This window comes from Melanotaenia boesemani, chromosome 19 (assembly GCF_017639745.1).
Source record: "Melanotaenia boesemani isolate fMelBoe1 chromosome 19, fMelBoe1.pri, whole genome shotgun sequence".
In the NCBI taxonomy this organism is placed as follows: Eukaryota; Metazoa; Chordata; class Actinopteri; order Atheriniformes; family Melanotaeniidae; genus Melanotaenia; species Melanotaenia boesemani.
Window position 1 is genome coordinate 21,000,199 of NC_055700.1, and position 24,733 is coordinate 21,024,931.

The following is a 24,733-nucleotide window of genomic DNA, read 5'->3' on the forward strand; positions in this document are numbered from 1 at the left end:
AGTAGACAGGACCACATGGTATATGATACTGTTAGATTTGTCCCTTTTTCATATGCAAATTTAGACAATAAAGCTTCTCCTTCCTCCCTTCTCTCCCACATTTTAGTATGCACAACATCTGCCACATTTACCACATTGTCAATCCTTTTCTTTCTCTTTTATACATTATACTCACTTCTCCAAGGAAGTCATAAGGTCCATCAGGAGAAAGGTCTGGGGTTTAATCCCTGACTTTTACACACACTCACATCCAGCCGAAATAAAATAATAGGAAAGGTACAACAGTGGCCATGAAAGTTGAGCACAGCAGACCTTTCCTTGTGTATAGCTTGACATTTAGAAGCAACAGCTCTGATATGTAGTTTTATTAAATCATAGTATCATTGTTCTTGTGGCGCTCTTCTGACACATCCTCTTGCAAACTGCTGCAATATAGACAGGAAAGTTTACATAACATGTAGCAGCCCAAAAGAAATTTTGTTACACAAATGAATTTATAAAAAGTGAACAATAAGTAATCTTTGTCAGCTGTGGCTGAAAACTCCAGACAAGCCACCGTATTCACTTTTGTTGAAGGCTCATTTTCCTGAAATCTAAACTTCATGAGATCAAGGTGTGTTTGAGGTCTGTCATTACATGTGAGAAGTTTCATATATTTGTGAACATATCTTTATTTAAAAAAAAAAAAAAATGACAAACCTTTTTAAAGCTTTCATAGCTGTTTGCTGTAAGAAAAAAGTCTATTATTTTTTTCAGTGTCATTGTTTGTGATTTTTTACACATTTTGAGGCGACATTTTTTTAAATTTTATTATTACTTTTTTAAAGACCTCATCACTCCCAGTCAGGCCTCATTACTCCCAGTCAGATGTATCTTTGCCTACGGTAGAGTAGTAAAACATGCGGGTGCATGTGTGCACAGAGGAATGAACATATTGAATACCCTTTTCTTTTACAGGCATCCAAGACATGAATGCTCCTGTCTTCAGCTATGGTGTTAACACATGCACGCTCATGTCTTTACCATTGAGATACAAAGTGTCTTTCAGCAGGTAAATGTGCATGCCCAGGCTTCTGAGCACCTCAAACAAGCATGTGTAAAACAGTAAAAAAAAAAAAAAAAAAAAGAGAAAGAAACATGAGATCCTGATTCGGTTGTTTAACACATTCTAGATTTTATTATTTTGTTATATATTATGTTTGTATGTTACAAAAGCAGTTGCAGAGGTCTGGAATTAATCTGAACTGGCACGGATTTGAGCATTTGGTTTGAAAGATTGGCATAGGTATAGGGAAAATTAGTCCCAGACAACTTACAAACTGTTTAGTTTGTAACTAAACTTAACCAAGCAAAATTAAATCAATCACAAGAAACAGCTGATAATTGAAAATTGAAAAAAAAAAGATAATTTGACAAAATTAAATACACTTGTGATTAATTTTCAAATAATTTATCGCTAAATCCATGCAACAAGCTGTAATTGGCATTTTAAATCGGACAGCTCCAATTTACACATTAGTTTAATCAATGATGTTACTTTACAAGTGGATACAATAACTGGGATTAAAGGCTCCAAATTTCGTCATATAAAGGTAAAGAATTGCTTGAAATAAAGCAAATGTAGCTGTAGTGTGTCTAGTTTTATTCTAAGCTACCCATAATTATATTTGAAAGATTTTAATCACAGCGTATATTAGGACAAATTACATAAAATGTGCACACTAATAACACTCACCCCAATGAAAAAAATCTGAATATGCATGAAAACTGTAGCTTTGTTATCGTTGCGATGCAGCCATCATCATGCCACAGTAATAATCAGCATCCTGCCATCTGCCTCATTAATAATACACAGTAAAGTACAGTGCAGTGCCTGGTCTGCTTCTGCAGAACTCAGGAATAAATTCAGATAGCATCACTGTGCTGTTGGAGAGCAGGATGATTATGGGCTCTCATGTCTTTTCTTGTCTATCTTTTGTTTTCACCAAGAATGTAGTAGGTAAAATAGGGGATAAAATAGAGTGTGTGCATGTGCATATGTGTGTGCATGTGCAAGGGGAACGAGAGAGGCGAGGTCTGTTTTGAATGAGGAAAGTTTGGAGCGCACAAAGAGGCCAAGCTACTGGAATGTCAACAAGCCTGGGAGTAAGCTCAATGTATGTGTGCGAGCGTGTGCGTGATAGAGCTTGCACACAATGAAGAAAACATGCATATGTGCTGTAGAGTCATTGAACATGTACATGCTGCTGTACAGATGTGTGCAAAGACAGCGTTTGTGTTGAGGAAATGCACATTTTGCAGCACACATTTGCACAAGCATAGACCCCCCCCCCCTCCTCCTGAGTTGATACCCTGTTTGGAGCTGCGATGAGCCGTGTAAAATGAAGAGCAAACATACCTGGATGTCATTATAGCTAGATTTCAGGCTGGCTTATTGCTGGAACAGAGGGGCATGTATCTCCACTTGTGTGAATGTGCATGCATGCGTGCATATGCCTTTTATTTGTGCTCGTGCACAAAGTTTTATCCCTGCAGATGAATGTGTCTGTGTTTCTGTGAACATCTTATGAATACAGCAGGTTTTCATGTTGTATATTCTCTGAGAAATCTGACACAGAATGAATATATATTAGAAAGTGCTGACTGTCCTCTCCACTCACTCACTTAAGTCTCTCCTTCCTTTATGTACCATTTTCTTTTCCATTTGCTCCATTTTGTCTTGCCTCTCTTTCTTCTTTCTTCTTCCTCTCCCATCAAAGAGCCCTCACCACACACAGTCATCCATAACATGTGTTTTGACATTCCTTCTAAGCACCAACAAAGCCCCTTAATTTCCCCCATTTGGTTGTCCTGTTGGTACAGCTCTGACATTTCTACATTTCTGTGGTTTCACAGTCTGAAGCGAAAGGGCCGACCTGTCTGCAGCCACAAGTGTGTGTGTGTGCATGGATGTATATGCACATTTCATACGGACACAATAGGGACACAAATGAAGGTTAATTTGTGAAAAAGATCTTTTAGCTTGCATGTTCACATTTTTTGGTTGTGAGCCAACTATCATGATGATAATAGTAGCAGTAACTGTCATTCTGCTGTTCCCTTCCTGCTGGCTCACATTTAACTGCCAGAGCATAAAATAACAGACAGACTTGCACTGGCTCTGACCCATGCTCAATATCAAACCACCTGACTCATAGAGAAAGTAATAAAGGAAATAATAAAAGGTATGACAGAAAGAAGAAGAAGAAAAAAAAAGAACGTACTGACATTTTGGGCTATTATACAAGTGAATCGATTCTGTCTGTGTCTGCTCTGGCCGGTGCTTTCTGCTAGTTATTGACCATCTGGTCTTATTAAAGCTGCTGCATACGTTCTGTAGAGTTTATTTTAGTGCATAGGGGAACATATGTTATGACAGAAAGTAAGAGATGCAAATGTTTTTGCAATAAAGTAGAGAAAAAAATGGATTATGGTATTTCCTACTCCAGTAAGAAGAATATATGTCCTCTGATTCAAACCAACCTGGACTAAAGTTGAAGTCGTTTTTCGCTCATGTGTTACTGTCCATGCGTGTGCTTGCGTGCAATGTTTGTTTAAATGACAGACATCACAGTGCCCTTTTGCACGTTTGTGTGCACAACTGTAAGTCCTGCTTTGCTTTTACTGAGTGTTCAAGCCGTTTGCATGATTTTATGCATAAACAAACGGACTGCATGCATGTTGGATTACACACAGCCTGCAAAGCCATGTTTTTTGTAAGGTCTTTCTCTATAGTGAGCGTGTGGGCCATGTGTGCTTAGGGTTTAGAGCTGCGTTTTTCCTGCTAATGTACACTGGTCCTCACCACACATTCTTACACACTGTACACTCACATCTCTAGATGTCTATTTCCCAAATAATCTCTCACTAACTGTTTATGCCGAATTTCATAAATGATGTGATTAGACTAACAAAATGTTCTTTTTGTATCGTTCAAGAGTCTGACTTGAATCTTTTTGATGGCCGTGGACATGATTATTAATCATAATTATAACCTACTGAATTAAATAACCCAAATTCTTTTGAACTCCAAATAACTGAGCAGAGTAGAAAGAGTACACTCCGCTTCATGTCAAGTCTGGCTTTGAAGTTAAGAGTATTCATGAGGACCAACGGAAAGCGAAGCAGTGCTGTCAGGGAAAATAATTAGTTAATAATGATTTTTATTATAGCAATTGTTATGTTTAGCATCATTAGTTTTCCTCTGACAAATAACAAGCGTGAAACTGTAAGTAAACTCAAGGATAAAGGACTAAGCAGTAACACTGCAACATTGGCTCTAGTTCAAATAAATGTGTGTGTACTGCTGTGCTTCTCTAAAGTTATTTGTTTTACACTTTTTTTTTCTTTTGTTCCATCATAGCATGCCAGCTGAAGCTCAGGAGAGTGAGTAGTAATCTGCGCCTTCTCAGCTGCCTGGATTACAGACGTGACATTGTGTTTTGCAGCTGCTGAACCTGACAGCAGCTCTTTTCCCATCACACCTCGCTTGTTTGTGTTTTGAGTGCACTTTCGTAAGGAATCAAAGACAAAAAGAGCAGGTGGACATGTATTTATTTTCTCATGCAGGCTTCAGTGGGATCCTGCTTGCATCACTGTGATACATGCACTGTGTGTATTGTCAGCTGCAGGTATGTGTTACAGCTCAGCAGTCACCCGTGATTGATTGCAGCTTTAGGACTGCTCATGTCCAGGTCCCGTGGTACAGTACCTACCAGTGCTGGGAAACAAGTCACACAGCTGACACTGGACTTGTGCTTCTCATGAAGAAGAAAAAAAAAATCCTTTACTTTCACAGACCCTTTATGCTGACAGGGAAACCGCCTCCAGTCCCAGCTGAATGGTAGCTCTGTGATTGCTGATTCAAATAACAATGAAAATAATAGTAGAAGTGCAGTGTTCTCTTCAGCGGCATCAGCTTCAACTGGGCAAACCAGACTGATTCCTGTTCTAAGATTTGGTTGATGGATAGCTCTCTAGCAGCTACTGTACACTTGAGTTTGGCAGCAGTACAGAAATAACTTTCCACATCCAAAGATGCATTTGCTATTTTATAGCAGAGCACATTTTCACTTTGTTCCAGCATTTCATAAATTATTAATTCTAACAACATACTCTAAAAACATTCAGTCCTTGAAACAGACTGGCAGCAGAAATCAAAGGATTAAATCAAGTTTGACACTGAACGTGTTGTCGACGTGGAGTAGAAATTTGTTATCATACATCATTTGTTTGGACAACGACTTGTTGCTTGTGCTTATTTGGTCAAAAAAAAAAACGTATGAGGATGAGGTTACAGGTGATACAAAGATGACTTGAGACCAATCCTCTCCAATGTTTTCAATGGTCATAGAACTTCTCTGTTTCCCTTTAATATTAAAAGACTTACGGGAGACTAAGTTAGGATTTGCCAGATCATTAAAAACCACTCCAGCAAGCTCTGGATACTGCGTATTAGCAGCAATACCAACTACGATTTATGACACATGCATACCAATGGAAGAAAAATTAAAGAAAAAAACACATCAGCCTTGTCCATAATTGAGGCCAATATAACTTTTATTGCAGACCAGACACTTTTAGTTCTTGTCAAGAGTTTCCAAATTTCTCTGCAGCTTCAGCTCCCCCTGTCAAGGTCGTGGTATATTTGCAAAATGTTCCTGTGATGAAGACAGTAATTTTTGCTGATATTATCTTGGAACCCAGAAATAATGTCATATATTACAGTCCATTAATTAAGGGTATCATTTCTCTCATCCCCCTCTTCTCATCCCTCTCTCTGAAACCCTATTCTCCTTTATCTCCTCTTCACTGCCCATTACCACTTCATTCATGGTCTCCTCCCCTCCTGAACTTCCAACATGCCCCCCCCCCCCCCCCCCCCCCCCCTTATGCCCTTTCCCTTTTCTTCTGACCTTCTGTGCTTTGTTGTTTCCTCTCACTCTTTCAGTGACCTTTTTTATCTTTCTTCATTTTAACTCTCTGTCATTCCTTCCTTTCTGCATTTGCCCATTTAGTTTAATATATAAGAAGGCTTGATATTAGCACTGACCTTCTAAGTTTGGCTCTAGGGAAAGGCTTAAGGAGATGTTAGCTATGTTATTAACCAATAAGATTAGGACTGTGAGGGAGGTTTTTGCAGGCTTATGTCTGATTATCATTGCAGTCTTTCCAAAGGAGATAAAACAATATTAGATACTCACTTCATTTCAAAAGTAGATAGTAACAATCACAATGTACTTTTCTAAGGTCACTATGCTGCTACTGATACTGCATTTCATAATGTTTTACTTTAGAAATGCCTCTGAATGATTATCATTGACTCAAATCTCACTTCTGAAGTCCATAAATTAAAGTTTGCTGTGAACTTACACTATAACTCACATTTAGGCAGGTTGACACAATGTTAATTAGATGTTTTGGTTTGTTTTGTGCCAATAGGACAAAAACAAAAAAAATGTGTGGATAGATCCACCATGATGAATCACCTATTTCCAGTATGACTCATAAGTCTCTGTAGGTTGACTCAAACACAGAAGCAAAGGCTCCCTGGATGGGAAATCAATTTAAAAACTAATGGTGTCATTTAGGAAAAGGTCACTGGCAAAGTACTGTAGTCCATTATATCATGCTGAATGTTGGATATAATTGGTTGTACTTGGTATTTATTTTTAAAGGAACATCGTAAACTTACCTCCTCTTTTACAGAGATCGATCCATACCAAATGTTAAGCATCAAACCTCAAGGATAATTATTTAAGAGAAAAATTAAGCTGGATTGCGACATAGGAAGACACAGATCGACTAAAACCTGTTCAGACAAATAGATGAAGCGAGATGGAGTCGTTTCTCCTTCACCGCTCATTGTTTTTCTCTCTTGCAACCTACAGATGTTTCTGATCAAAGCTACCCAGCTGTCCCTCTCCTGTTCTCTGATTCTGGCTGGAGCTGACTGTCAGGAATCTTTCTCCCATTCCTCATTTCATGACCTCGCTAATCCAGGCTTGTAAAATATTAACTGCCTCCACAATTTTTCCTCCTTCCTTTGCTGCACCTCCTTTCATTCAACACATTTCTCCTCGTCGCTTTTCATTCCATCTCTCTCTTTCCCTCCACTTCCTCCTTTCCTTTTTTTTTATTATACTTTGTCATGTCTCTCTTGCCTCCAAGCTCCTCTCAGAATATAGACGTCTAAAAACTGAAGCATCAATTAACCCCATTGCCTTCAGATCTATCTATCTTCTCCTGTGGCTTCGGCAAGCCAAATGATGGGAGGCAATGATCAGACCGACATGCACAAACACTCTGATACCCGTACGTTTACATGCGTGGTGGGGCCAAGATAAGATGGCAGGAAACAGGAAGTGGATTTATTTGAGCGTCGGTGCCCTGGCTCATACAGACATGCTCTGAAAACACACTCGCGCATAAACACTTGCACAGCTGCAGCTGCCTCAGCATTCACATGAAAGGAAAGGCAAATGCAGAAAGAGGGGGAGAGAGTGAATGTTAATCTCTCTGTGGGAGAGAGACAGGAGAGGATAAAGTGATAACTTCATTCCAAGATGTTTGCAGAGGAAGTGAGTGTGTTAGAGCGTGTTTGTGGGTGTAAAAGTGCACATGTTCATGCATACTCCTGACCAAGTTTACTTGTTTTTTGGTGCCTGCATGGTCCCTTGTGAATGTGCATGACCACATATCACTGCAAACATTGCTGTGTCTTTATCAGTGCAGTAATATGTGTGCAGTCGTGAAAGTGTCAACAGCAGTTTATTGCTGATACTTATGTCGTGCAGCAGCTAATCGGATCTCTGTCTTATAAATCGCTGGGAGAATTTAGCATTTTGCTGTGTCATACCTCTCAGAACATTGGCGGGACCTGTCTAAACAGCTGTGCCACATGCTGACTGTGGCAAAAAAAGAGTCAATCTGCATCTTAAAAAAATTAGAAAACAATAAGTTTGGGAAACTATAGATGTAAAAAATTGTCATATTTCGTTTTCCTAATAACTAATATTGCAGGATGCAGTTTCTTATAAAGTCATTGACACTGATCAGGCCTCTCTGTTCAAATTCTCCATTCAGGTTTGCCAATATGCACATTATAAGGAGCCTGACAGTGACAAAACTAAAGCGGAATCAGTATAAATGTCTTCTTGTGAGTCATTTAATTTCTTCCTGTGAAAGCATCTCTTACCAAGCTGAGCATTGATTAACCTGACTGGGTTGAAAGACCTGTCACTTCTTTTCACTTTTGCCTAATCAATCAAACGAGAAGATACATACAGTAGATAAAGATTAAATATGTTTACTTTTTTGTTGTTTTGTTTTGTTTTGTTTGAAGCCTCCATACAATGCAAATATAAAACTTAGCTGCAATGGTAGCAGCTAGAAGGGCACCATTGTTAAGAAAAAGAAAAATGTTGCAACACTTTCTAAACATTTTTTAAACATTTTAATTTTTTATCTGGCTTTCTTTCATTACTGAATATTTTTTAGATATGAGTCTCTGTTATAAATTAAATTAGATACCTACTTACCGACTACATGAAATAAATTCTGTGCAATAATTTGGCTAATGTGTGTAGCCCCACCCCCCAACCCCACCTGTTGTATCACATATCACAGTAACAACCATATGATTTCTTGGATTTAAGATTGCATGGTAGATTACTTCATCGTAACAAAAGGATCAAATTATTCTCTTCACCTGACAGTGGTTTCATTGTAGTAGCTGATTGGTATGTGTGTGTGTGTTCCTTGAGGCTGTGTAATAACGTGAAATTATTATGGAAGAGGTTTGATAGCCGAGTGCCTGAGCTCACAAGGGTCCAATAAAAATACAATTGAAGGCCAAAAGTGGAGGAGAAGGGTTAGATCAGGGAGGAAAAGTCTGGCCAGGCATGAATAACACTTTTAACAACACGTTGAGAATTTGCTGCTTTAACTTACTTCAGTCCATATTTAATTCCGTATTGCAATATTTATCTATTCAGTATCTTTACTGAAGTGTTTCTAAACTAACAACAGTCATTAGCAATAGAAATAAAGTCCCCCACCACAAAAATTCAAGTTATAATCATGTCAGTCTCTCTATATTTTAATATGTTATTTGACAAACAAGCTAAATTAGTGTTGTTTTGGAGGATTTGTGCTTTGATTCTGCAGAGGACAACTTCGAAAACAAGTAAGAGCCACCCATTCTATATAAAAGATTTGGAAGAAGGAACTTGCTCGATGGGGCTTTTTGCATTTAGGCTAGCAAAAGCTACCGAAGAGGTTACCTCAAGCTAGGTGGAGAAGACACTAACTTGGTCCCAAGCTGAGCAAAGCAGAAGTCAGGGGAGTCTTTGGCTGAGCGAGCCTGGATCCAGGTGTCTAATGAGAGGTGTATACATTAACATTTCTGATGCTTCCACTGGCATGCCTTGTATAATTCAGCTTCTTCTTTTTAGTTTTGTGTTTTAACATTTATGGCTGAGTGCTAAACAGAGCATAATGTGAAAAGAGTAGATGGAGCAGCCATTGTCATCTGCTGGTGGACATATTTATACTCAGTGTTGAGTAGTAATGCGTCACTAGTAACTACTACTTCCTTAGTTGTTCACAGGCATTGTCACAGTCTCAATCTCAATAAAGTTGTACGCATTACTAAATTGAAACTGTAATACTGTTACTTTTGTCAGTAAGTAATACTCTAATGCATTACTCTTTAAATAAACTAACTTAGCTTAGTAACTTAGTGACTTTTTGCCAGCAGCTGTGAGCTTCTTTCTGTTTACAGCAGTGATGCAGCGCAACATGGGCAGTGTTGCAAAGTCCACTTGTTGGACTTATTTTTCTGTGAAGTTGCTTGTAAATATTGCCATTCTTTCCTCTACTTTCTTTATGAACCCTTCCTGATTCTCTCACAGCTGACCACAAATCAATCACCCTGGATGCAGAACAGAAACTTGAACACAACAGTCCTTTTTTCAGGAACTACTTTCCATTGTCCCGTTACCTTGGTTACTGCTGGTGTCCGAACCAGCACGCCCCTACCCACAACTTCGCTTGACAGAGAGAGAGAATATGCCCCAGAATAACTGTAGAAATATATGCATGTGCATTGTGCAAAGATTTAATTTTTGAGCAGCTGTTATAACACTTCTTGGTGTAACTAATCAACAAAGTAACTGAGTTACTTTTTGAATGCAGTAACTAGTTGTCCCCCCCAGTAACTAGGATAACACTGTTCATACTGTACATCCACCTCACTGAAAGAGGAAAAGGTATTGTCTTTTTTAAAACCATGAGAGGTTTCTTTTGACATTATTCCCTTTATATTTTCAAAGACGAAGAAATTCTTTGGCCCCAGCAATATCAGTATGTGCAACCACCACGTGAAAAAGAAAAAAAAAATAAATAAATAAATCTTCCGAATTTAAATTGAACTTTCTCCTGGTCTGTATCTGCATGTGTCAGCCAAGCCACCATTGCACTGCTGAACTTTGAAGAGGCAGAGCTCTCCTTAGCCATACAAATGCAATTCACTGATAAATGTTCTAGTGAGTTATTGCACGACTAGAAAGTAGCACCATTTCACTTGGTCTGATGTGTTTATGCCGAAGAACCAACTTACTTGTGGCTGCATGAACTGGAGGAGCTATACATTGCCACCTTCTCACACACAACCGTGCAGTTGCAAGCAATAAGAAAATAATACTGTGAGGGTAAATACCAGAATGCTATCATGGAATTTCAATTTCATTTCATGCCACTATTGTGTACTTAGATCATAGCTTACAGGTGGTTACTCTCACACACACTTTAAACACATGCATACACAAGTAAAGTCCTAGATGCTGAATGATAGAGCCACATTTTCATCGTGTGAGGGGCAGATATTAAGTAAATTGAAATGCAAACATGCACACAGGCTTCCACAGCTGGTTCTCCATAATCAAACTTCATCAGTAATTTAATCAACTCAAGAGGTTGTACGTGTTGGTTTGATGGGTTGTGTGGTTGCTCGATGCATCTCTGCATGAGTCTGTGTGGATGCTGGCCTTATTACCTGTGTTTGTCTTTGTGCATGTACACAGTGTGTGCATGCCTAATTAAATGTATTACATTTGGCATCATGACTACATGGAGAATTTGTCTCAGGTGAAATAATGGTTGCTGAATATTTTAAGTTTTTTTTGTTTTGTTTTTTTTTTTTTTTTCAGTTTTAGAAACCTGAATTGACCTCTGAGATCTCTGATCCTCTAAGTAAATGAGTTCACTACATCAAAAGCTGCTGTGCTGTTACACAAGAGTAATGTTGTGTCCAGTTCATGTTTGAGCAACTTGCACACCATTAATCAGTCAACCAACAGCAGAGCTTCTTTAACTTTTAAATATTCCCTTGTACACATGCTCAATCATAACTTGACCTGTTTTCTCTAGTATGAAGAAAAGTAAGTATGTAAAGAAAGAAACCATGAATTCATCAATTGTACCTCTACATCCACCCCTACAGATTCTGTGTCTTCGTCCCCCTTGAGCTTTTTGTTCATTGGTCATCCTGCCAACAAATGGGCTTAATTTGAAATTATTCTTACTTTCACTTGGTCATCTTTCTTTATAGTCTTGGTAGAGCTTGCATAAAATATATATAATGTGACATACTGAGCTCAGTTCTGACCAAGCAACATTTTTCCATTTGACCTGCATTGTTATGTTACTGTTTATGTATGTGTGTGTGTTTCTCAAGTGCATAGAAGGTCACTGAGTGTACTGCACAGTTTTAATAAAATGCATGAACACACAGGCAGTGACAAACATATGTATCATTAGTTCATATTTGCATGAATATGTTTGTATGACTATGAGTTCATATGAGCGTGCACTTTAGTGTACATACACATTTGCAGACTGCATGTGTGCTGCACTTGTTTGGCTCATCTTAGATGGCACTTTAGTAGTTCATGGACCTAGATCCGCAGTTTATTGCCCGTGGGTGTGTGTGCGTTTGTATGCTCATTATTCTTTATATAGCCTCTGGCCAGAGATACTATGCTGTCCTGCAGGTATAACACCAGTGACCTCAACATAAGATATTATGTTCACTCTTTATGGTAATGTATTTCTTCAGGAAAACATCACAAAGCTGCATGAGAACTACAATACCCTCAGTGACCTGCAGAATCCCATGATAAAATACAATGTTGAGTTTTTTCTTTAATTACTAAAAAATAAACTAGTGGAGAAACTAGCTCTGGTGTTTTTTTTTTTTTTTTTTACTGGATGCAATAAATTCTGCTTGTTCTGACTGAGATATACTGTCAACATAAAATAAATATAAATTCCTAACTAAATGTTAGGAAGTTGACAGTATATCTCAAGAACAACAACTGATTTATTTACCAGTATGAGATCTGATCTTCATTATACCTCATTTGCTTTATTTATTGCAGTGAAACTTCTTAATTTGAAGACAGTGACCCAGTCCTCTTTGCCTCTGGGAGGGTCACACACAGTTCATCTGTTATGATTGAATCAGCTGGCATCAACATAAAATAAGGAGAATAATGAGTAAAAATAGGACATGGTTGATTTTCCTCCTCGTTTTAACAGGGAATAGAGGTGCTCTGCTGCTTCTTACAGTGCCTAGTCCATTACCCAGAGATCAATAGCACTTGAGTTAAATGTCATTATGGTTATCATGCCTGCTTGTCTGCATGGTCATGAGAAATGAGGACATTATGCAGGGTATCGTTCTTATGTGTGAGACTACAAGAGTACAAATGTAAGTCTGAGCATGTGCTTCCACTGTAACTATAATGTTATTATGCATGAGTAGCATGTGTGCAGACTGCTGATGAATGCTGGAGCTTCAGCACAATTTATACAGAAAAATAACTCAGATGTGAGAAAGAGTGATGTAGAGGAGCGAAGACGAGCTAAGAAACATCCTGAAAGCGCAAAGCCAGCCTCTGCTTTGTCCCCACTAACATATTAAACAGTACCAGTTAATAAAAACATAAAACTATACAAGTGAATAAACTGACCTGTCTGTACAGCAAGTCCCTGTTGCAGAGTTAAAGTTCTATGGTAATACCTGGAGATTGTGAGAAAATGATGCTGGATGCCTCTAAGGAGGATAACACAAAGTCAAAAACAAAGGTAACAAGTAAAGATTGCTGAAGCTGAAATAGTGCCTACAGCAGGTATCACAGACATTATTCTTTGTAGGTTTTTGGATCATTAAAATTCCCAAAGCATAGAAAACTATAGCTTCAAGGTTGAAGGATAAAGCTGAAGAGTTTCCTCCCTACACTCAACCCTGATAAAGCTCATTCATCTGTGCTATATACAATTTTGTCCAAATAAAAGAGCCTGGTCAACAACTTCTGTTAGAGACATTGACACATAGGGATTTTCTTTTGTGTGTATGTTTGTATGCGTGTGTGTTTATGTCTGTTAATCTTACATAGATCTTTTGAATTTCCCGAATATTCTTCAGCACATCACATGTTGATCAGTCCGAAGATGAATTTGTTTCATATTTCACCAGGAGTACTCTTTTTTTGTGTGATTGTTTTCTCCTTTTTTTCTATACATTTTAATATATATATAATCATTTTTTTAAACTTTACATCTTCAGAATAAACAAATATGCCTGGAAAAGTCAGACGGAGAAATTCAGTTTGTACAGAGAAACTGACTGAAACAAACTTTTAGGAACCAAACAGCTATCCACCTATATTCATGCTTAAAAGTTGTTTTCTGGTAATAAATAAGGAAACAATATTTAAATAATCCATTATCTTTAAATAATATATTTGAAATGTTAACAAAATGAGCAATGGAGAGGAGGAAAACTTTTTTTTCTTTATTTCGAACTAAAAATTTAAAACAAAGTAATTGTTTGTTACGAAAAACGAAACAAAAACAAGCTTTCAAAGTTCGAAAAGGCTTTTGGAAGAAGTTGAGCACTTATCTTAAGAGTTCATATCAGGACATGAACAGAGGAAGGTGGGTTGGAGGGAGGAAAGGTAGGGGGTGGAGGACTGAGACAGAGATTGGCACAGAGAGTGAAGGGAGGAACGAGGTGGGGTGTAAATGTTTAAGAGATGGCAGAAAGACAAAAAGATAAAGTTAAGAGGAGAAGACACAAAATGAAAGGCTGTGGAGAGGTGAATGGATATTAAAAAGGACAAAAGGAGAGAGGAAGAGTGATGCAACCTATGAAGAAAAGGAGGATAGGCCGAGGTTGTTACAGGTGAGACAAGGAGTATTCACAAGATATAGATGTATAGATTGACTTGTAACAGTACAGAAATGAATTATGAAATAATAAATAGTATTAAACAAAAATTACTATTTGCACCATCTACTTTTACTGAGAAAGTCGAGTGGCCATTAACACAGAGGCCACTAAAGCTATGAGGGGCTGATTTACTCACCAAATGCTGGGGAATGACCTGGTCTACAAGAAGACTCAGGTGGAGTAGCAAAGAGATGGTGTCCTCTGGGGTGCCAGAGTATTGTAGGCATGGACATCTCTTAAAGTTTTGAAAAAAAACAAACTTTTTTTTTTTTTTATCTCTTTGATGAAATAGTTTATTTATTAATACTCTTCTCAAGTTTCTCCTCTGTTCTCTTACTTGTCACATGAAGCACTAGGGTACCAGCATCATCATCAAAGCTAACATCAAAGTCAAACCGTATAGTTTTTGCACAGATGCAAATAGCTTTTTATGTAAATACAGTCACACAGACCCCCGCTCAAAGTAACTCTACAGAGGGAGATCAAAGGAAATTGCCACTTCTTGCCACTAATGTGCATACATGCACTCACATTATTTCAGGGAGTGGGGAGGGAAAGCAATGAGGTAACTGGGATGGACAGAGTGGAAACAGAAAAAGAAAGAGGTGGCACGAATGACAGGAAAGGAGAAGGAAAAGTAGAGGTTGGAAGCTGCAAAGGGGGGTCAAAGCAGAAGATCAGAACAGTGTCAGGTTAATGTTAATGGGGACAAGAATCTTGTCCCATTAAATATAAATGGCTCTGTTGTGGGACATGAAATATACATGAAACACTGAGTTGACATCTGTATCAGCTGTGTTAAGAGGCATGTCTGAGGAGAACAAGTGAGGGAAGCTAACTCAAGTGAAAAACAGCAAAATGAGAAGCATTGTGGTAAGAAACAAAGGAGGGAGGGGACCGGCATACAAAGAGATAAACAAGTAAAGAGATGTCTGAGCAAGACAAGGACCGTGGCAGCATTTGATCCCGGGCTAGTTGGGGCGCTTATTCCCCCCCTCTTTTGTTCATACACTGGCTTTTTTCTTGAGAGGAGGATCAATATTTTATTGTTGCTTCTTGTTGTGTCGTTGATCCTCAGTGTTTGAGTGTTAATCTGGGGTCTTCTCTTCTCGTGGTCATGACAGATCCCTTGAGATCTATCAGCAGAGTAGGGCTACTAACCCTGGTGTCTGAGCTAGAACTCCCATTAGTCTCATAAAATCCCCTAACCCCAGAGGTCACAGTCCCTGCAACTTTTCTAACAAGGCACCAGTTGCTATGGGTAGCGAACTACTTGAATAGATATAGGAGACCTAGACATTTAACACTTGTTTGAACATAGAAATAGTTTGAGTGTTTCCTTCTTTTCTGGTTTGGCTCTCTCTTCGGAACAAAGTATGAATTCCTAACCACTAAAGACAAAAAAACAAAAAGCTCAGAAGGATTTATGAACTCTACAGGAAATATTAGTATAATTTTTACCACTCTGTCTGTCTCTGCTGCTAGAAAATAACAAAACATTGGTTAAATGTACATAATTGGACACTGGACCCAAAACCAAATGGAACAGATTTATTATTGCTATGAACCAAAAAAGGCAATTTCTTTTCCTTCATATTTCACAATATCAGCTGGAAAGTGTTGCCAGATGAAAAAAAACATGTTTGTTTCTGTTTCTTGTTGCTAAGGAGACAATTGAGCAGAGTATAAGTTGTGTATTGCATGTGGTTATGCAGTGCAATTATAAATGCTTTTCATTTTGACTGTGTGTTTATTTGCCAGCAGCCAGTATGCACAGGGGGCAGTAATTTGATGATACACATATATTAAACTTGTTTTTAATTTGCTGTTGCTGTCACTTACACTTAGTCTCCACCTCTTGTGTGTTTTTTTCAGTTGCAAGGAACCAATATGGGCGAATGGGCAGTGATGTCACCATGCAGTGCGGCTCCCTGGACAACGATGCATCAGTTTCATGGAAGGTGAACGGGACAGACGTGAAGGCCCAGCACCGTCTAGAAGGTCCCAGACTGATCCTGACTGAGGTCAACCTTGGCCATAACGGACTCTACAGCTGCTTTCAAAACCCACATGGAGAGAGGCGTGACACCATCCTCCTCCATATTGGCAGTAAGTGTTATTTTTTCTTTTCTTGAATCCTTCCAAATGGGAAAGGTACGTGCAACTAAGGCAGTGTCACTCATGAGAAGACTTAATTATTAATGTTAATTTCTGTTAAGCAGCATTCAAGAAATATGGCTGTTAGCAAACTATAATCAGTGTATCCTTAGAAGTGACATTTTATTTTGATTTTTTCTTTCCTGGCTCAGTTAAACCCTTTGGTGAAAAGGCTATTTTAATAGTAAGTCTCAACATTTGAAGCTGTATCATTTGAATTTTAAATGCCACTATTAAACTTGAATTTCCATGATAACAGTCCTAACAGCAGGACCTGCTGCCTCATGACAAGTTCTAATGATTAGTTGTTAAAATGACATTTGGTCTTTTCACAGTCATGACTGGGCATTTTAATAATCATGCAAAGGCTATATGATTGTCAATTTAACAGCTTGTCACAGTGGCCTGTGAGCTGGCAGTGGTCTCATTTGAGATCCATTATTCTGATGGGGTATGGTTTTATATGCCGGGTCTGCACATAGTAATGGTGTCGAGATGGGAGGGATTTGTAAATTACACAAACCTCTGAGGATGATCGGACTGAAAGCAGCTTTATTAAATATAGCTATTACCGTGTGAAAATAAAAACTGTATTTAGACCTTTAAACTACAGTTTGGCAAAAAACTGAAAGAAAAACGTATTTCTTTAACACACACATTTACACTCACGGTGTAATGAATAAAATGAAACCAATCTAATAAGATTAGAAATGTATAATCTCTAAAACTTCCTTCAGAATAATAAAAAGATAAATAAAAAATAGAAATACGATGTTTTAAATTCGATAAAATGAACAAAATGTCATGTTTATAAAGAGATCAAGCTCAAAAACAGGTTTGACTACAGGGACATTCCCTAAAAAGTTTAGTAATTGTTTAATCTTCAATAAAACAGAAGGAGCAGAAACGTTTTACCCCATGAAAAAAGGACCTTAAGGACCTTAAATGTGTGTAAATGTGAGGTTTATTTCCAGTTTTGTGAGAATCAAATTTATTCCAAGGAAAAATGGAAGAATAATTACTCATGATGATCCACATTTATTGTTCTTTGCACTCAAAAAAGAAATAGAAAAACAAAGGAAAGGAAAAGTTCCTAAACTTCTTATATACATTTCATAGAAGAAATGCTGTCTTTGGCTGAAGATGTCAGCAGAATTTTTACTCAACATGAAAAAGCATCCAAGAAAGTCAAAAAAAAAAAAAAAAAAAAATTTGGGTTGAAAGTGGAATGTTGTGCTTGGATAAAAATTCATGATGAATAAACAAAACATTTTCCATGTTAAACAACTGGCTGACAAGTATAACACCATCATTAATCCAGTTTGTGAAATGCAATCATTTTTTTAAGCTAGTATTTTTGTTCGCTCAAAGTAATTTGTAAGGAGAGAAATTATGTTTATAGAGCAAAGAGCAACATTAAAGTGACTCTTTATGGGAGTTGGCGTTTCTCAATACTGCTCTTTCATCTTAGTAAAAAAAAAAAATCCTAAAGCCTTAAACATACATGTACAACATACAGCATTTTTTAAGACGTCAACCATCGATCTTGCTTATAGAAGTCGAAAGAGTCCTTCAGCTTTGGAGAGCAGAACCAGCCATAATCAAGTTTATTCAAATTTATAAAATACATTCATTACTTTCAGTGAAATGAGTAAATAATTAATTAATTAATAATTTTTAGTTTCACCAAATGCTGATTTCTGGGCTTTTATAATATGAATACTAAGGTATTTTACTTCAGATTGCTGTGAGAATCCATTGAATTTTAGATAATTTGTAAATCCAGAAATTATTCCATTTTTCTATTTTTATTTATTTTTTTATTATTAATTTAGTTTGCAAGTATGCCCTAACTTTAGCACCTACTCCTCTTGACTCAAATTTCAAAAGCTCCTAGTATTTACCAATCACCTTTTCCAAATCTGCCATGTTTAAACATTTAATAGTCTTGATTTGGATAAATGATCTAATTCATATGTCAGAATCAGCTTTACAATCTGGATAATATAAGGATTCACAAGCTAATCCAAAAATTTGTCCTTGACTGACAGGACCCAGACATGTGAATCTTTGGAGTTTTTCACTTTCTGTCTCACTGTGTGACTATCAGAATACATCCACTTCAGTAATGCATCACAGTCAATGGTTGTCTGTTTAATCTTTGGAAAAGGATTGTAGAAAACTTTCCTTTTTCCACTCTTTTTTTTTTTTTTTTTTTTTTTTTACTAACAATGAATTGACTTTTATGGTCACATAAAACAGATGAACTTAGTTTTCATTCAGCTTAGATCTGATGTTCTCCCTGAAATCCCACTGCAGCTGTTGGCTGTCCAGCAGGTGAACTATCTGTTCGGCATCACGGCAAGTGACACATTTTGAAAAACAGCTAAATGAAAACCTTCATTTATCTCACATGGCACTAAAATTGAGCTTATACCAGTATTTTCCCTCTGAAAATATAATTTTTAATTATGAAATCAACTTTAGTTTGTAATTAGAAAAGGTTAAAATTGAAAAAAAAAAAAATTCTGCCTTTCATTTGCTGAGTCAGAATGTTGCTTTACTTAAATGGAAAGGAATGCATTCAAGCTCGTGCAATTGGGGGCCAAAAAAAAAAAGTAAATAGTGGTGCACAGTGAATAAATGGTCAGCACGTATCCCCTTCAGTTAATTAACTGTGCCTGTGTGATTCCATCCTCCTGTCAACAGAGCCAACAGAAAGCCAAACACACCAGCTATCAATATAGCATCGCTGCGCTTATGTTAAATGTAACTTTTCCATGCAAATGTTTGATGAATGAGACTATATGTGGGTGTGACAGTTTGGTTAATCATACTGGCAATGATGAATTACTGAATGCTGAAACAATACTGAATTAATGAGAATTTTATGTTATGCTAGATTGTGTCAGCAGGGTGAATGATGCCGTGCATAAATAGGCTAGATTGTGTGTGAAAAGCAGAGACTGAAAAAGAGATGTGCAATTCATGTCTTTGTGCAAGCTAGTAGGTTTCCTTTCACCAGAAGTAGTGTTTCTGCATCATAATGACACACTGGTGGTCTCAAACGATGTATGTGTGAGAGAAACAGGCTTTTTATTGTGCAACCATTCATCAGGGGTCAATTACAAGTTTGGGAGAACAATGCCTCTGTGGTTTAGCCTGGCATTGAGTCTAATTGCCTTGTTAACAGTTGGTGATTTCATGACATGTTCAAGACACACACTGGAGCAACTTTAAATCTGCATTTCAGACTTCAGAGACTCGCATTAGCCTGTTATTCTTTTTTACTCCGTCCACATTTTATCATCATATCAACTGTTACCCACAAGGTTTCAAAGTGTTGTGCAGATACAGTGATAATGACATAACGACAGGCTACACTTGTTGTGATTACCATCATGATGATGGTTGATTTTATGCAGTGTTTATTACTTCCACCAGGGACTTGTTATGTTTTACACGAATGGAAGTGGGATTAGGAGAATAGAAAAGAGCCATCTGTCTACGATGCCTTCATTCTTCTGTTTAACTTTTGTCTCACTTCCTCTCAAACTTGGTAATTATCTTGTATCTTTGTCTCTTGTGGGTCTCTTTATATCTACATAAATATATATGTGTTGTGTTTGTGTGTGTGTGTGCTTATTTTCCCATTGTGCTCTGGCTTGTAGTTTGTGGCTGCATCTGTTAGCTTAGCGTTTGCAAAAAGAATAGAGGACACCATCCTGTGACCCCAAACCCATCTGTGTGTATGTGTTTTAAATTTATGGAGTGTGTCAACATTATGTCAGCACAAGGAGAAAGCAGTCGTGTGTGTGTGTGTGTGTGTGAAATTGTGCTGCCACTTTGCTGTCTATTTCTATTCCTCTTTGCATTATTTCTCCACTGAGTATATCTGTGGGACGCTTACATTCTCCCTGCCACTTTTGATACACAAAAAGCTAGAGTTTCTTTACAAACACACATAGATAAGCACAAATGTCAAATCTTATAGTGGCTTGTATGCAGATGGATGAAAGTGGGTGTATATGCATTTTTGTGTTGAGCCGAGACACACATGGCAGGATATTCTTGTCCGACGGTGTTTAAAAGAGGTCCCTATCTCATCAGTGAGCAAACACAGTGGGGCACGCACTTAGACAGAGACACACACAGACACACTTCAACACTGCAGTGCTCGCTGACATCTTCAGACATTATCTCCAACAAAGAAGTAGCGCGGCGTGGAAGAGATTGATGACAAAATGCAAGGGTAAAATAACTGCTATAAAAGTTAATTGTAATTTACAAAGAAAGAGGTCGTAAAACTTTAAAACTATTTGGTAAAACAGCACCCTTTACCTTGATCTCTGCCCTTTTTTATTTAATTCTTTCTTTTATCTGTTGCTGTCTAAAACTCCTGTCAGCTAAACAATTTATTGTGCAACAACATGGGCTGCACCCACACAGATATGCAGCCTTCCAGCGAACACAGCATCAGTGCAAGGGTTCATATATCCAGCCAGATGCCCCCGGTGACCTGTCAGACCGTCGGCTACAAGACACCAACTCACACACACACACTTACATACAAACATACATGGTCCAGTTAGAAGAGCCAAAGCTGCCACAACAGGTTCAAGCATGCTTTTTTATTTTTTATTTTTATTTATTTATTTATTTTTACAAAGCAACATCCCCAAGTACATAATCTGTTGTTTTTCTCTAATGTTGCCAGAGTGAAAGACAAAAAAAAAAAAAACATGACATTATACATGTGACATGCTCATATGCTGCACGTTTTAAGTGGGAAAATGTGCACTTTCAGAAAGCCTTCTAAATAACTCCTAAATAGTCCCTTGCAATTTGTTTATCCACACACACTACTCAATGTAGAGCTGCTGAACAAGGTGCTAGCCTGCCATCACCTGAGACACTGTCTTTGTGACTATTGCTAGATGTAGTTTGCTATCAAACTATTTGCAGAGGAAGTAATTAATAAAAAAAAAAGCTGGAAATAGTGGCTGTGTAATCTGTGTAAAAGATGGAAAAAATTAGGTGTATCAGCTTATTTAACCATAATTCCATAGAATTATTAGTTAGTTATCTTAAACTGTATCCATCAATTTTTAATGTTTAACCTGCTGCGCCAGGTGGCTTGGAAGATGTCTGTAAAAAGCACTTGGAAAAAGGCTGGCCAAAGGAAAAAGAATTTAAAAAAAGATTGAATGAATCTACGATCACTGTACAAGCAAACTTTAATTAATCATTTACATTAAATTCTACAAGATGAGCCAGTCAGACACTTCTATGTAGCCACTATCACCACATAGTTCAACCAGTGCCAGTAGAGAAAAGAAAAAACAGTGCTGCCAGCACAAATTGCTCCAAACTTTGTGTCTCTATGATCTTGTAAATTTAGCAAGAATCCAGCTGCCAGTTGACAATTGTTGTACATGAGGTTAAAAGCACACTGTCCTCTTTCACAGTTACTATCACCTCCTATATGTAGTGGTTTGGAGTGGAGCTGGGAAATTATGATGGCCCTCCAGACATCAGGCTATTCAAATCTAATCTCTGTGGCTGATGACTTCTCATCTTTAGAGCCCATTAGTCTCCTACACAGGCACTCAGGGTGACAACTGTCACCAAAAAGGAACTCAAGGGTTATTTGTCAAGGGTATTTTTTCAAGGGTAATTTGAGTTTATCTATATAGCTTTTTTTTCTTCTTTTTTTTTTTTTCTTTCTTTCTTTCTTTCTTTCTTTTTGAAACCTCAGATTTTGATTGATATTTTATGGCATGATCAAGGAACTTTGAACAGATCCGTAAATCACACAAAAAATATTTAATCTGAATGCAAGATACTGTCAAAAGTAATGGATTTCTACCACAAATCATAAGACAAGAAGGAGGGTTCTCCATTCATCTCTGTCCTGCTTTTGTAGAATAACCCAACAACTGAAGTCTGAGCTGTTCTGTAATTACAAACTGTTGTCATTTTTTTAAGACAAATGCAATGCAGATTTTTTTTCTTAATGCTACAAATAATTACAGAAGCCTTAACTGCCAGCATATAAGTTGTGGTTTGAGGCCATTTGGCTGTTGTTAGTGCACATGGTAGTTGCTGCTAAAAAAAAAAGCTCATTTAGAAGATCAGAAATGACACAAAATCCAAGAAAATACTCATTTCATTTAATCTCCTGTTTTAAATTATTATTCAATCCCATGAAATAATGTTTATTATCTGTTTTAGTGTAAGACAATATGAGATTTTACAATATTATAGTTTGCAGAGCTCAGCTCAGCCAACTGATGCGAACACAAATGCACAGAGTGAGAGATAACTGGCATTTATGGACATTGCAGTGACACAAGTTTCTCTCAAGAGGTCCTAACTGTGCACATATCTCTCAATCTAAGAATATAATATTCTTTAAAAATGCATTTGATGTATCTGGACAATTGAAGACGGAGGAATTCTTTATTTATTCATTAAGTCTAACAACTACCTCCAAATTTAGCAGCAACAAACACAGATTGGCCGTCTTTCGCCTCCAAGGATGAGTAAAAGGAGTGAGTTCTCTTGTTAGATTGATGTACATCCCTTACCCTCAGGCAACATATTTTTACACACACCAATTGATGTTCGTTTCCTTTCCCAGGGCAGCTTGTTTTTGGTGCCTAACCCCTGCGTACACACACGCACACTCATGGGACCTGTGCTACATTGCAGGGTAATGGGATTGTCTTGTCTGCTTGCAGACAGATCGCTATGAAAGAGGATGAACCCATAGAGGTCCTGTGGGACTTCCTCCTTAAACTAGCAAGTATTTGGCTCCAAATATAAGGCCACATCTGGAACTACTGAGCTTTTTGGTTAATTACTCTTCTTCCTTGTCATATAGAACCCGATCCGTCATAGTAAATCTAAAATAAGACCTTAGAACGTAATGAAATACTTCTTATGGGTGCCCAAACCTTTTGAGATGACTATTTTGTAGACTTATGTGTGAAAACTAACACTTAAAATTCATTACAACAGTGGAAAATAATAGTTAAAACACTAAAACGAAGTATCTGAAATATGCTGACTTGAGGCTTACCACATTTTGGGGGGTAATACAAGCAGCTGAGGAGAAATGATACTGAGGTTGACCTCTCACTTCTAGAGAGAAAGTAGGAGTTTCCAACTGGAATCCATGTAGCAGATGGTCGGTTAAAAATAGACAAATAAGAAAAACATGCTTTTGGTATGTGACAATGAGGTAATGGTGTGTAGCTCATAAGGGTTTTTCTTTTTGTCACTTTCTTCTGTTCTCCACATGTGGATCCCAGGACTCTGTTTCTTAGTTCTTATATGTGATATTCAAATATTCATCCCTATTCTTAATATCTTCCTTTTTTTTTCAGTTTGTCCTGTATTTTTCTGCTCCATATCCCACAATTCTTTCTTCTCCATTTCTTGCTCTACATGCAGGACAACAGCAACTACCGTCACTTTATTGTAACAGACAACCATAACAATTGGGAAACTGGGCCTGGTTTAGTAAGTCAGTGAGAAGCCAAGAGGAAAACTAGAAATATATGAAAAGAAGAGTGTGTGATTTGGCTTCTCTATCTGTTGGGTATCAGAAGTAATCTGGCAAGACAGATTGTTTTCCCTTCCGTTTTCTCTCAGTGCTGCTCTGTCCAAGACAAACAATGTGTCAAAACTCATTAGTGGCATTATTTTCCAGTTTAAATTGTTTATGCATTTTTATTTTGCCTCAGATTGGAGCTCTGACTTTTTAATGTAATGTAATATAATGTCAAGGAGAAAAGTACAATTTGAAAGGCTTTGTAGCCCAGCCAAGGTTTCCCAAAACTTAAATCCCAGATTCAGTTGATTTGAGTCCATTTCTGCATCACGTTTCACGTCATTCAAACATATCTTTATCGATTTCTGACACTTTATTCATCTTTCTTGTTACATTTTCCCTGCACAACCACTATGTTTTTCTCTTCATATCTTAAAATTCTGCCTCAATCTGTCTTTCACTTCCACTAATCCTCTTATACAACCCCCGACCTGTCCCACTTCACCTATTACTCTCTCCTTTCCTTGCATCTTTGTCCCTGCAGTTTGGTGTACACGCGTTTCCAGTGAAACAAAACTGATGTAGCTCTTAAATTCTGTATCTCTCTTTTTATAAGTGTCATTATATGACTGTTATTTCCATTTGCAGGACACACATTATGAAATGGAAGGCTATTGGAATAG

General features: G+C 37.6%; 1 protein-coding gene across 3 annotated transcripts in view; it reads left to right on the forward strand.

The window, feature by feature from the left end:
* The window catches only part of cntfr (ciliary neurotrophic factor receptor), a 202,449-nt gene that overhangs the window by 96,941 nt on the left and 80,775 nt on the right, over positions 1-24,733 (forward strand). For all 3 annotated transcript variants that reach the window (XM_041969260.1, XM_041969261.1, XM_041969259.1), the window contains one exon: positions 16,211-16,444. In XM_041969260.1, the coding sequence (XP_041825194.1) occupies positions 16,211-16,444 (234 nt within the window). The remainder of the gene's footprint in view (positions 1-16,210; positions 16,445-24,733) is intronic.